This window comes from Myxine glutinosa, chromosome 4, assembly GCF_964187855.1.
Source record: "Myxine glutinosa chromosome 4, kmMyxGlut1.1, whole genome shotgun sequence".
Classification (NCBI taxonomy): Eukaryota; Metazoa; Chordata; class Myxini; order Myxiniformes; family Myxinidae; genus Myxine; species Myxine glutinosa.
The window spans coordinates 204031889-204044902 of record NC_136264.1 but is presented as its reverse complement, the minus strand read 5'-3'; the positions used below and the strand labels follow the sequence as shown (position 1 = coordinate 204044902).

Below are 13014 nucleotides of genomic sequence, written 5' to 3'. Positions count from 1 at the left end.
AGTTTCTCTTCTGTGTCCCTTTTCTATCACCAGTGTACATTTGTGAATAAATCTGTGCTTTGTTTCCAACTTGGCCGTTTTCGTCCCTTCTCCATTGGCCTCGCATTGCACGAGTTAAAACCGCTCGATCGGGTTCATAGTAATTAAAGGCAGAGTTACGAGACACGCAAATCGCTCGGCGTTAAAGACCAGCGTGACTCGTGTGAGGTCCAGCCCCCGTCCTCGCGGTGGCGTGTGTATCGAAGGTACTCGGGTTGCGATCGGAAACCCTTCCACGCGCCAGCTGAGGGTTTGGCGGCTGGAATTGCCCAGCAATCCATCCCCCCCCCCACCCCCCCACGAGTGTAGAGTGGGTAGCGGCCTCGTGGACTCGAAGCTCGAGGGGGAGCAGGGCTTAATCCCCCCTCAGTACGTCGTCGAGCTCGAGATCCGCAACAATATATTTAGTACCACAAATGATACAATGATACCTTTTGGTTCATACGCTACAAAAAACTCATAATAACAAAACATACAGTTTTCTTTATTTTCAGGTCTAGAGATATAATGCAAAAGAAAATGGCGACTCCGCAGGAGAAAGCTTAGTGTGTCGAATGGTTCGTCGAGATGAGATCCGACATGAAAGTTCAGCGTTATTTCCATACGAGGTATGGAAGGAATTCGCCATCACGGACTAGTCTCAGAGAGTGGTACAAGAGGTTTATGGAGACTGGAAGTTGTCAGAAACAGAAAAGTACCGGTTGACCAAGCACAAGTGCAGCAGACATCTAACGAGTGCATGAATCATTTCAACAAAGTCCCAGAAAATCAATCCGACGCACATCCAGAGAACTGTGGCTACCAACCACCACTGTACACAGGATTTTGCATACAAGACTGAAGCTTTATGCTTACAAGATGCAGATTCTGCAGGAACTCAAACCAAATGACGGACCTAAACGCAAGGCATTTGCCTTGGAAATGCTCGGTCACATAGAGGATGACGAGGATTACCTGAGAAGGTCATGTTCACAGACGAAGCTTGCTTTCATGTATCGGGGGAAGGTCAACCAGCACGAAGAGGAGGGGGGGAGGGGGGGGTTAAGAGCATGGATCGGAAGGTTATTAGGTGGGGAAAGTGTAGGGGAAATGTCGCAATGGAGTACAGGAAGAGGATGCGGGCCAGGTATGAGTAACTTACTGGTATGCGGATGGTTTCGAGAAGGAGTGGAAGAAGGGGAATTTTGAGGAATTGCAAATGTTTCATGTTGAAAGACTTCAGGAAAGGGTGCATCGTCGAGGGATAGATGGACAGAGGAAGTAGTGAAGGCTGTTGGTGAAATTAAGGAGGTATGGAAGAGGATGTAGAAGATCATGGATAGAGGGAGGCAATTGTATGCGGGGTTGCTGCACATGTATGGCAGAAGAATAAAGCAGCAAGGAGAGCTGTGGATTAGGCAAGGAATGATATGGAAGAGGTGTACAAGTTAGAAGTGGATGGTGGAAGAAATATCTGGAGGAAACAGTGACCGGAGATGGTACGTCAGAGGCAGAGGTGTGGAGGAGGATTCAGGTGGGTGCGAATGCGTGGAGTAGGATAGAGGGGTAAATGGCAAACAGAACAAGTTCAAAGGGTTTGAAAGGAAAGGTTTTGATGTCTTCTGTAACGCCGGCCTACCTTTCCGGTCTGAAAATGATGGCACTGACAGAGAGACAACAACAGAGGTTGCAGGTTTGAGAGAACAACTGGGTCAGGAGGATTGAGGGAGTGAAGAGGGTGGATATAAGGATGGATGAATTGAGGGAGATTTGTGTGCAGATGAACTTGATAGGGAGACTGGTGAAATGCCGCCCGAGATGGGCTGGACATTTGGTACAGATGGGGGAAGAGAGAATGGCAAAGAGAACGAATAGGTTGAAGGAGGGATATCAGTAAGGTCGGGATGGATGGAGAGTGGAGGGAGTTGGCTGAGGACAGAGGGGAGGGTTGGAGTATCGTGGTCAAGACAGGGCAGAAGCTTGGTGCCACTGGACCTCACTCCTTATAAAGGGAAAAGAAGAAGAAGAGAAGTTCATCCCGCTGCTTTGATCTGCTGTGATTCCTCATGCTCGTGACCTTTTGCGCACATCTTTCGTCCCGCTGCCTGTACGTGTCCAGCCAAACATCCAGATAATTCAAGGGCCTGCTCTGAAGTACCTTTGCTTGCTTTTTGTATTTATATCTGAGCTTCTGATGGTGGATAATCCAGTAAAGTTTTGAGGAGCAAACAGCAGATGAGCTCGTTGCCTTTGTTTGGACATTCATTTTAAAACAGCAGCGGCACAACACCAATGGCAATGGCACCTCTAAATAAGTATGGCATCAAAGTTCTGGGACAAATCATGAAATGCTCAAGAGGTGAAAAAACTTGAGATAAGCCAATTTCTATGGAAGTCTAGGCATGGACAGTGATTAGTTATGACAAATGTGCATTACTCAGTCATCATAAAATAGTCACACCGTAGGATGAGGCAGAAACTGGACAAATTTCCTGGTGTTTTGCATGCAGGGCAAGACATCAAGTCATGTGCCATCCCTCGGATGGACGTTAAACTGAACGTCCCATCTGCAAAGCATTAGTTCATGTACATTAAAAAGATCCAACGGTTTCTTTCAAGAAGAGCAGGCGAGATGAAGATTTTCGCTTTGTGGTTATTTATTTACCATTAAGCTTCAGTAAGTCTGTCCAGACCATAACATTTTTACTAATTGAGCTTTTGTCATCAAATCTTCAAAAAACCTTTATTATGAGAATATGGAGAACATAATAAATGAATAAAATTTACAATTTTTTGCATCTTCCCCTATGCCCTATGGGAAGACTAGTGGGAGATTTATTTGTTTCTACAATTAGTGCTGCTTAATTTTTAGCTCACCTGGAACGAAGTTCTGGGAGCTTATGCGATGGCGCTTCGTCCATCCATCCTCCATCAGTCCGTAAACACTTGCAACATCTTCTCCGAAACCACTGATGGGATTGTGATGAAACTTGGCACAAATTATAATATTTGGTATGTTGTGACTAAAGTTTGTTCACTGCATTAAAAAAAATCGGAGTTTAAGGGGGTCTACCAGGGTTCAAAGTGGATCCAGGTTTGACCCACCAAAATAGGAATTTGCTTTTGCCCCAGAGGGGCCCTGAAGGGGACTGCCCCCAATAGAGGGGATGGTAGGGGAGGGGTTGCCCCCCCAAAATAGGTATTTGCTCTTTTCTCTGAAACTACACACACAATTCTGACGAAACTTGACCACAACCTTAATAGCCCGTGTTGTACCAAAGTTTGTTCGCGGCATTAGAAAAATTTGGGAGGAGGTATATGGGATGGGAGGTTGCCTCCCAAAATAGGTATTTGCTTTTGTTCTCAGAAACTACACACGCAACTCTGATGAAACTTGACCACAACCTTAATCACCCGTGTTGTACCAAAGTTTGTTCGCGGCATAAAATAAAAAAAAATATATATCGGGCCCTATGGGGGTGTACGCGGGAGGGGTGGAGGGTGGGGGCGTTATGATTACAACTCTTATGATTATGTTAGTATGATGATACTTGGTGCCCTGTCTTCTAGCAACCATTGAAATTGGTTTAGAATACCCTGATACTGTTTAGAATACCTTTAGCCAGTGTAGTATCATGCTTTATTCTACCAGGTGAATGCCCAGAGGTATTTCCCCTATCTTTAATGGTACCGCAAAGTTTCTTAGACCCTCAAGAGTACTAAACTACCAATTAGATTAGAAGAAAAAAAATCTTCCTGCTCTCTCAATTTCTGAGCTGTACCTCGGAGCTGGCAGGAACTTTCTGAATGCAATTTTGCATCAATAATGCAAATAGAAAGTAATTGATATTTTAATTTTTGAGCTTGTCCGATTTTTAAGGTCATGACCTAATTATAGACATTTAAACATTTTTAAAACCATAAATTGACTAAAGTTTGTCCGATTAGAACATTGCCCGGTACAGATAGCCTAGTACAAGGCGCATTTACAATTCATTTACATCATACCACTCTGAGTTAAAGGTCAACTAGGTCAAACGGTGGTGTGGAAAAAAAACACCGTTTTTTTTTTTTTTGTCATCACTCAATTTTGCCAATAAAGAATCTCAAAGACTTCTTGGTCTTTCAATATGTTCTTGCATCATAATGTTGTACCTGCACTAAAGTTTTTCACCTGGTATTTGTTTAGTGTCCCTGACCTACTTTTTCGTATTGTGACAAAAAATTAACAAAAACCACCTTTTTGATCAAAACTTCAATAATTCCGAAATATTGAAGGTCAGGGTCATATGGTGGTCCGAACAACATATGCTATTATTGGATTGTGGGCTACAAGTCGCTGACGCTCGCCAAGGGTAACCTTGGGGAGGCTTACCGTTGGTGATCTCTTTGTGATTGTAAATATCTAGTTTTAACTGTAGTTTTCGTCAGGTTTAGTTTGAATACAAAGTGGACGCAGACGGGCTTTGCATTTTGAGATGATTTGTAGTTTCACCATTGCATTCCATCCACTTTGTCACACTTATCCATTTTAAAACAAGTGCAAACCCTCCTTTACGTTCTGAGACAGCACCTCCATCACAGCTACAACTAGTAGTGGACTTAGTACCGACCCCTGATGCACTCCCACCTTCACCTCAAACTCACCACTGTTCCCGTCCTTCGTCCTTACAGCTGTGCACACTCTTTTGTACATTGCCATCACTACTCTGATGAACCATTCCTCCACTCCTAACTTCCTCAATGCCCATGTCAATACTTCGTGTGGAACCCTATCGAATGCATTCTCCAGATCAACAAACCCAATAAACAACTTCTTCCTCTTCTCCATGTACTTCTCCTGCAACTGCCTCACAACAAAGAGCGCGTCTGTCGTTCCTCTTCCTGGCATAAATCCAAACTGCATTTCGTCGATCTTCACCTTCTTCCTTATCCTCCTCTCTAACACCCTTTCCAATACCTTCATTCCATGCTCCAATAACTTTATCGCTCGGTACAAGCCACACTCCAGAGGGTCACCTTTCCCCTTGTATAGAGGGACGAGGGTACTCGGTTCCCAATCCACTGGAATGTGGCCTTCTTTCACCGCCAGATTACAGATCTCTGCCATTCTCTTCACACCCCAACTTCCTGCTGCCTTCAACATATCTCCCACAACTCCCGTCGGCCCTCCCGCTTTTCTACTCTTCATTGCTTTTATCGCTTCCTCAACTTCCTTCTCAGTTATCTTCTCTGCCGGTCCTAAAACTGGGTTACTCTCTATGTTGCCATCCCATTCATTTTCTGTATTCAACAGCATTTCCATGTATCTCTTCCATCTTCCTTTAATTCCATCTGGGTCCACAACGATTTGTCCCCGTTCATCCTTCAAACAACTCACCCCCATCACATCACACCTCTCTTTCGCTATCTGCTTTGCAATCCTGAATACCGCTCTCTGACCCTCTTCCGAATCCAAGCGTTCTCTGAACATTTTCCTACATGCCTCCTGCGCCTTTGCTACCTCTTTCTTTGCAGCCTTCTTGGCTGCCTTATAACTTTCATGCTCTGCTTTTTCTGCTCCCGTACCCTTCGCCTTCTGCCACTCCTTGAACTTCTTCCTCTTCTTGTCAATCATCTTTCCAACTTCATCATCCCACCACCATCATCCCAACAGTGAAAAGAAAACAGGAGGAAAATGGTTTGGTCTGTTTTCTGTCCTCATTTGAACACACAGGTCAAGATGCTGGGATTCCAGGTTCAAATCCCATTTATACCATATGTCGATCCAAATATCCATCAGTCTCAATGGGGGGGAGGGATCAGTAATCGTGTATTCATTTCCTTGCAATTCGTGCAAAAGTTCAATGATGTCTCCTAGTCTCCTTGCCCTGCATGTAATACAAAGCACAAGTTCCTCCCTGAGCCTTAAATCCCCATAAAAAATACTAAGGTGATTGGAAAAAGGCACACAGAAAAAAATAGTTTGAATAATTGGTAGCAGTTTATGAAAGAGAAGGCACACAGAACGACAAGTTTTATGTTAGCTCTCAGATTTACCGATTCGCCATAAAGACTGACGGATATTTGGATTGGAGAAAGACTGACGGATCTATCACCATCTTGGGAATTTGATGCTGCACTGATTTACCGATTCCCCCATCGAGACCGACGGATATTTGGGGATAAATAAAGGAAAGGCAAAAGAGGATGCAGAATGAGAAGCGCAGCATCGAATTCACAAGACGATGATACGAAAGTATCGGCAGGAGTTTGAAAAACAAAGTTTGCACCTCCGACATGGAAGGTAAATCAAAGTGGCGGCCATTAGAGCAAGGCTTGTGCATCATTCCTTTGGAAGTGATGCACTTCTTATGTCAGCCTTAATAATTACCGAAACAGGCCCGAGGAATTTCTGCACCATTCGAGCGCTTGTGGTACCATTTCTTGCGAGATTGCACTGGCCTTTATGACCATTCTGTTAAGCCATGCCAGACCAACCCTCCGACCTAATTTTCACGACCCAAAGGGCATTGGTGGAAGTCGATGTTGCGTGCTGCTTTATGGGAATTGCGGGTCTCAGTTCGCATGCATTTGACGTCAGCCATAACGAGTGATATCGCCCTCCTGTCTGGCAGGAAACACTGCCAGCTATATAATGTCATTAGCATAGGCTTTCATCGACAAAAGATAACAAGGAGAAATTTGTTGGCTTGCTCGAGTATGCATTTTTGCCTGTCGGCCTAGTCATGACGCATGCAATGTTTCATCGTTTTTATGTTGCTCACAAGCACTCATCGTTTTAAAACATTTATGCCCTGAAATCTACTTTTTTAAATGGTCGCACTGTGTGTGACTGCTGAGCCAAGAGAGGAACCAGACAGAAGGCATCTATAGACTATCTGACCGCTCCTTGAGAGTAGCAGTCGATGGCGGTGCCTCGTGGAGATCTCTTGAAAGCTACATGATGGTTGAAATGCACTTTGAGAGTGACAATAACTGAAGCGGTTGATGCCAAGTAGCTTGCACAAGATGAGACCATGAAGCTCACATCTCTTGGTGTTGTCAGATCAAGAGAGCGTTCAGTTTCATGAAGAGCAACGAGCAGGTGTTAAAGGAATTAAACCACAATTGTCAATGCAAACACCAAAAACGAATGCCCTCGTCAAAATATCTGTAATTACTATCGTTCTGGCTTGTGACAGATATAAAACGAAAGTCTAACCTTGAACAAATGAGATTGTGTCGACATCGCTTTGTGGGTCAGGCCACTCTTTATGGCAGAAGTGCTAAGTTGTTACTACAGTTGTTCTTGTTTGTGGGGGTGGTGTATTTGATATTGCATAAGGTTACAGTAGTATGAGTAGTAGATGTGACATGATAGCCTAGAGGTATGCACACTCACCTCTAAGTTTTCTAGCCTGGATTTGAATCTTGGCCCAGCTATAACCTGCCACCCACCACCCGAGGGGAGCCATCAATGTGCGTGCGGTCCATGGGATGGACGTTAAACTGGGCGCAGTGTCTGCTAGCATTAGTTGGTGGATGTTAAAGATCCCACAGTGTCCTTCACAAAGAGTAGGCGAGTTATCTCTGGCACCCTGAACAAATTACATATTCCTGCCCTGACTGAGTGCTTGGAAGGAAATGGCAAACCATCCAGCCTAACTTTTACCGAGAATGTGATTCACCAGCGCCGAACCCCAGTGAAGAAATTGGTACAAGGATGACGATGATGATAACGATTCATGCTTGAGGATATCCACATAATTCGGCCGAGGCCAAGCGAAGCGAGGTCGATACCGTTTATTTCTGAAACGAGAAACACCCTGCAACCCATGCCTACAGAAAGCAGACTTTTTTAATGCCGGTGTAGGAGGATAGAATCACTCCCCAGGATAAAATCACTCTAGAGTAGTTTTATCCTCGGATGAAATCACTCCCCCTAGGATTTTAACACTCCCCCTTGCAGGATCAAATGACTCCCCAGGATTATAACACTCCCCCTATATATTTTGTGATTTTAAACAATATTTATTGCATGGTAATGACATACAACCATGACAAAGTTAATGAATATGAACATAAAATGATAAATTAATTGATAAACAGGGCAGAATGATGTCCTTTGTAAACGTCTCTCCCGAAAAATAAAAATACAATGTTTTTCGCATCCCTGTATTAAACTGGGTAAATGAAATAAAGAAAAGTATAAATTTAACATTCAAATAACTATATATTTTGATATTAGAGCATTCGCAGTAATCATTACGATACATTTACGATGTTTTATACGAAAAGGATATTTTCATTTCAACATATAATGTCATTTTAAGTTACGTTCTATAACTTTACTTTGCTATAACTTTACTAACCCTAACCCTAACCCTAACCCTATACATATAGATATGAAATGAGGTACACTGCATGATATTTTTAAAACCATAACAAAGTATAATGACTCTCATGTGAATATAAATGAACGGGAGTATTGATTAAATATACGGGGAAAACGGGACTCATGTCTTCTTTTGTTGTATTGAAATAATGATGGGCTCAAATATAGTACATGTATTCAACAATTGAATATTAAGATCCGACAATATGATGCACATGCTCACACGGTATACACTAAAATACATAGTAAAAGCTCTGTTGATCATTGCAACGATATCTAACATCCTGTGAGTTATATTTCCAAAGTAACTAAATATATCTTTCCATTCTTTCTGGGGGATTGACTTTATCCTAAAGGGGAGTGCTTTGATCCTAACAGGGGGAGTTATTCTGTCTTAGGATAATTACACTCTAGAGTGTGCCAGTCCTAGGATTAGTTCACTCTAGAGTGATTTTATCCGAGGACAGAATCACTCTGGAGTGAGATTTTAGGGGAGTGAGAGAATCCTGCTACACCGGCTGCATTTTCCATCCAATCATCACGTAACTTTGTTAAAAATAAATTCTCCATGAGTAAGCGCTCCTATGTTTAAACTTTTGTGTAAATTGATGAAGCGGCTGCAGAGAAAACAGATTTAAAATTGAATAAATGTGAAAAAGTGAGGGCGGAAGAAAAAAACAAGACCGATAGTCCAACAATGGCATAGCTGGGCTTGGATCTGCTGAGTGGAGGATCGACTGTCCTCCTGTCATGTGACCAGATCCTCAGCTCTGATTGGTGGACGTTTGTGAGTGACATACATACACCGGACGGACAGACAAATGCTGCTCCAGACGGCATCGTCCTACGGGCTACGCCGTAAAACGTGAAGGCCTCAGCCGACATTCCACAACATGAAGGATGGTCCTCATGAAGGAAGGACTCATTTTCCTACTACGTTGCTGTTGTAGAGCAGCAACGAAGGCTGGAAAGGGTGGAAATGCGAATGGTTCGATGGATGTGCGGAGTATCGTTGAGAGAGAGGAAGACAAATGATGAATTGCGAAAGATGATGGGAATATTGCCTGTGATTGATGCTGTGAAGAGGAACAGGTTGAGATGGTTTGGTCATGTGTTGAGGAAGGATGAAAGTGACTGGTTGAGAAAAGTGATGGAAATTAATTTAGAAGGAAGTAGAGGACGGGGACGACCGAGAAAGACTTGGTTAAAGATGGTGGAAGAAGAAATGTGGGCAAGGGGGTTAACAAGGAGAGATGCAGAAAATAGGGCAAAATGGAGAAGATTGTCATGGGGACTGCAAGGCTAACCCCCGCTCTAGCAGGGAAAATGGCCTTAAAATGCATGTTGTTGTTGTTGTTGTTGAAGGATGGTTGTGGATGTAATTATTCTGTGTGTTATTTATTCCAGGAAGGAAAAAAACTCAAACTTGGGATATCCAAAATGCAGGAGAGCCAAATGCTGCCTGAATTTATCGGGCGATTCAAGAAGTTGCGACCAAATGTATCCATCCAAAGTCGACCGGAACAAAGGCAGTATTTACATTGAAGTTAGCATTAACCCAATTATTCTGGAAGCAAAGCCAGGTATTTATGAACCACACAGTAATACAGACGATCGGTAGCTGGCACTACATTAATGCTACAAACAATAGATATAAGACGTGTTAGAAAAAGGAATGCCAATTTTGAGATATTATCATTACATAGCAAAAAGCAATAATATCTACAGACATTTTATATTACATTTACACCTGCTTTTAATTATTCAATAGCTGACGCATTGCCTTGCCCTGCCTCATGAGGGTGCCTTGGCTACCTCGTATTTTCACGAGTTAGGTCAGTCAGGTGAGTTCTTTGCAATCGTCTTACCTCTGACTGGGTGTACGCCGCATCTCCCCACAGGATGACCCCAGCGACTCCTTGAGATGCGCTCTCGCCGATGGTGTGAACGAGGTCTTCCTAAGTACACGGAGGAAGAGCCAACATGCTTCAACGTAAATATACGGACGGATCACAAAACACCAAATCAGTACTGCAGAGACTTCAGGACCATGTCCACATATAACGTGTGCAATACTACCAACACAGAGTGCAAATACCTCTCAAAGTATCGCCAACTGGATCCAATTTTTAATGATGAATATACATTACAGAACCGGGCAATGTGGTTCCTCATGGTAAGCCCCGATCAATGTTGCAAATGTTGCTCGATACATTGACGGTTTGATGGGCTCTGAGTAAAAGTACACATAGCAGGCACTGCAGGGGATTCTGTACTCTTGTGAAAAGTCCAGTTTGTAATTCACGCCTTCGTGGTTGTCCAGTAACAAGGGTTTCCCCAGTTAACGTGGGACACTTAGCCACACTCGGCTGCTGCCTTGTTGAAAAACTGTCGATGCTAAGATATTCAAATAAAAAACATGATCCCAGAGAAAATAAAACGATGAAGCAGAAAATCACAGAACCACGAGACAGGATCGTATAAAATGTAAGGGCAGTTCCCACACTCCTCATCTTCTGCATATCAAACTAGATGAAAACAATGTTTTGCAAACAATCCGTAACACACGATTAATCACCAGATTTGCGACAACCAGAAAAAACAATTTAAACACAACCAACTTGGTGGTATAATATTGAGAGCGGATGCTCTGAGCTTGGGAGGTCGACGGCTAGATTCCGACCGTGGCCGACTCATACGAGACTTTGAAAATGGTACATGCTGCTTCTTTGCTTCACACACAGCACTTAGAGGATAAGGCACGGACAAACCCCATTAGGTGAGAAAGGGGAAGATTTCCCTTTAATTGCCTTGCTTACTGAGGAGATAAACATGTCATCACAAATGTAGCATCATCAATACCCAGAGTGCTCTGGGAAGTTATGTTACTTCACCCAAGCTCATTGGCTGTGCATGTCTGACGTCAAGTCCAGTGTTGTCTCAAATATTTATCGAGATGTGTGCATGATTTACGTACCAGCTCCTCCATGAGCCTTAGAACCTGATAAAAAATATCAACTCAAGGATTTTTACCAAAATAAAAAGGTCAGAAAGTCCAATATTTTTGGCTTTCGTCAGTCTTTAAAACACGCCATGTTCATTCAGGACTAACATAGACCACAGAATAAAATTTTAAAAGCAAATAAAAAACAGTGGGTGTGTGTGTGTGTGTGTGTGTGTGTGTACGCATGCGCAAACATCAACTGTGCACCGAGTGGCTCAGCAAAGGACGAGAGTCTGATCGGCACAAGTTATTTAAATCAGGCAAGGATGCTCACCAAGCAGCCAGGGAAGCCAAAATGCTTGGTATCATGGCCAGGGGCAGATCTAGAAATTTCAAGACGAGGGGTGCACTAGGCCATAGCACCGAATGGGGGAGAGGGGACGGAGGGGAAGGTCAACAACGTTCATTCCAGGCCCAACAAACAGTTCAGCATATTCGCGATGACTAATGGGCCAAAGTGACGAACTGGTGAGCCGACTTGCCCAGTCATTCCTTAGTTAAAACAAGAATGATCGCACTGTGGTCACATGACAACCTGCAGCAAAATCCGGCAACAGGCCGATTGGGAAACATGCATTTAATGCGCTATTAAAAGTTGAACAGTGATATGGAAACACTCATTTAATAAACAACGTGATTAGGAAATGCATTTAATGCGCTATTAAAAGTTGAAAAGTGATTTGGAAACACTCATTTAATAAACAACGTGATTAGGAAATGCATTTAATGCGCTATTAAAAGTTGAACAGTGATTTTGAAACACTCATCTATCTATAATTCCAGTAATCTCTGTGTGTATGTGTGTGTGTATGTATGCGACAACGATTTCTCGACAACTACCGGTCCGATATACTTGAAACTTGCCAGGTATATTGCTGGGGACCCGAGGATGTGCCTTTTCAAGGTTTGAAATTAATCGGACAAGTACTTACCGAGCTATGGCGATTTAGCCGTTCGCCGTTCGCTTTGGCGTTGCGAATGGACCAAACCATTGCATGTAAATAGAGGGGGGGGGGGGGGTTCTGTGGTCGTTGCGAATGGACCAAACCATTCATGTAAATAGAGGGGGGGGTTCTGTGGTCGTTACTGCCACGTGGTTTCAAAGTTTTTTTTTGTTGTTGTTGTTTGCACGCATGATTTTTTGCACCCATGTACGGGCACGCCCTAGGATGTTTACACACACACACACCCCTACACAAATTTTTTTTTTTTTTTTTTTTTGGCAAGGAACGGGCACCCACGTACGGGCACGTCCTAGCTTATATATAGTACGGGCATGCCCTAGTTTAATAAACGACATGATTAGGAAATGCATTTAATGCGCTATTAAAAGTTGAACAGTGATTTGGAAACACTCATTTAATAAACGACGTGATTAGGAAATGCATTTAATGCGCTATTAAAGATTAACACGACACCCGCTTATCACACACATATCCTGTAAACACACGCATAATTGACTCACACATGAAGAGAAAGTTGAATGGTACTCACCCCTCTGTATCTGCCATAGCACTTTATCCAATATCATAACATATAATTTATCATCGAAAATCCGAAGGGGGGGTGGGGGGGGGTTGCGCCACCCCTGCCCTCCCCCACCCCCACCCCCCAA

The 13014-nt window shown here is 43.3% G+C and overlaps 1 protein-coding gene across 2 annotated transcripts in view; it reads right to left on the bottom strand.

Moving 5' to 3' along the window:
* Positions 1-13014, bottom strand: part of LOC137425657 (hyaluronidase-4) — a 91853-nt gene that overhangs the window by 20582 nt on the left and 58257 nt on the right. For both annotated transcript variants that reach the window (XM_078776931.1, XM_078776930.1), the window contains exon 3: positions 10264-10353. In XM_078776931.1, the coding sequence (XP_078633057.1) occupies positions 10264-10353 (90 nt within the window). The remainder of the gene's footprint in view (positions 1-10263; positions 10354-13014) is intronic.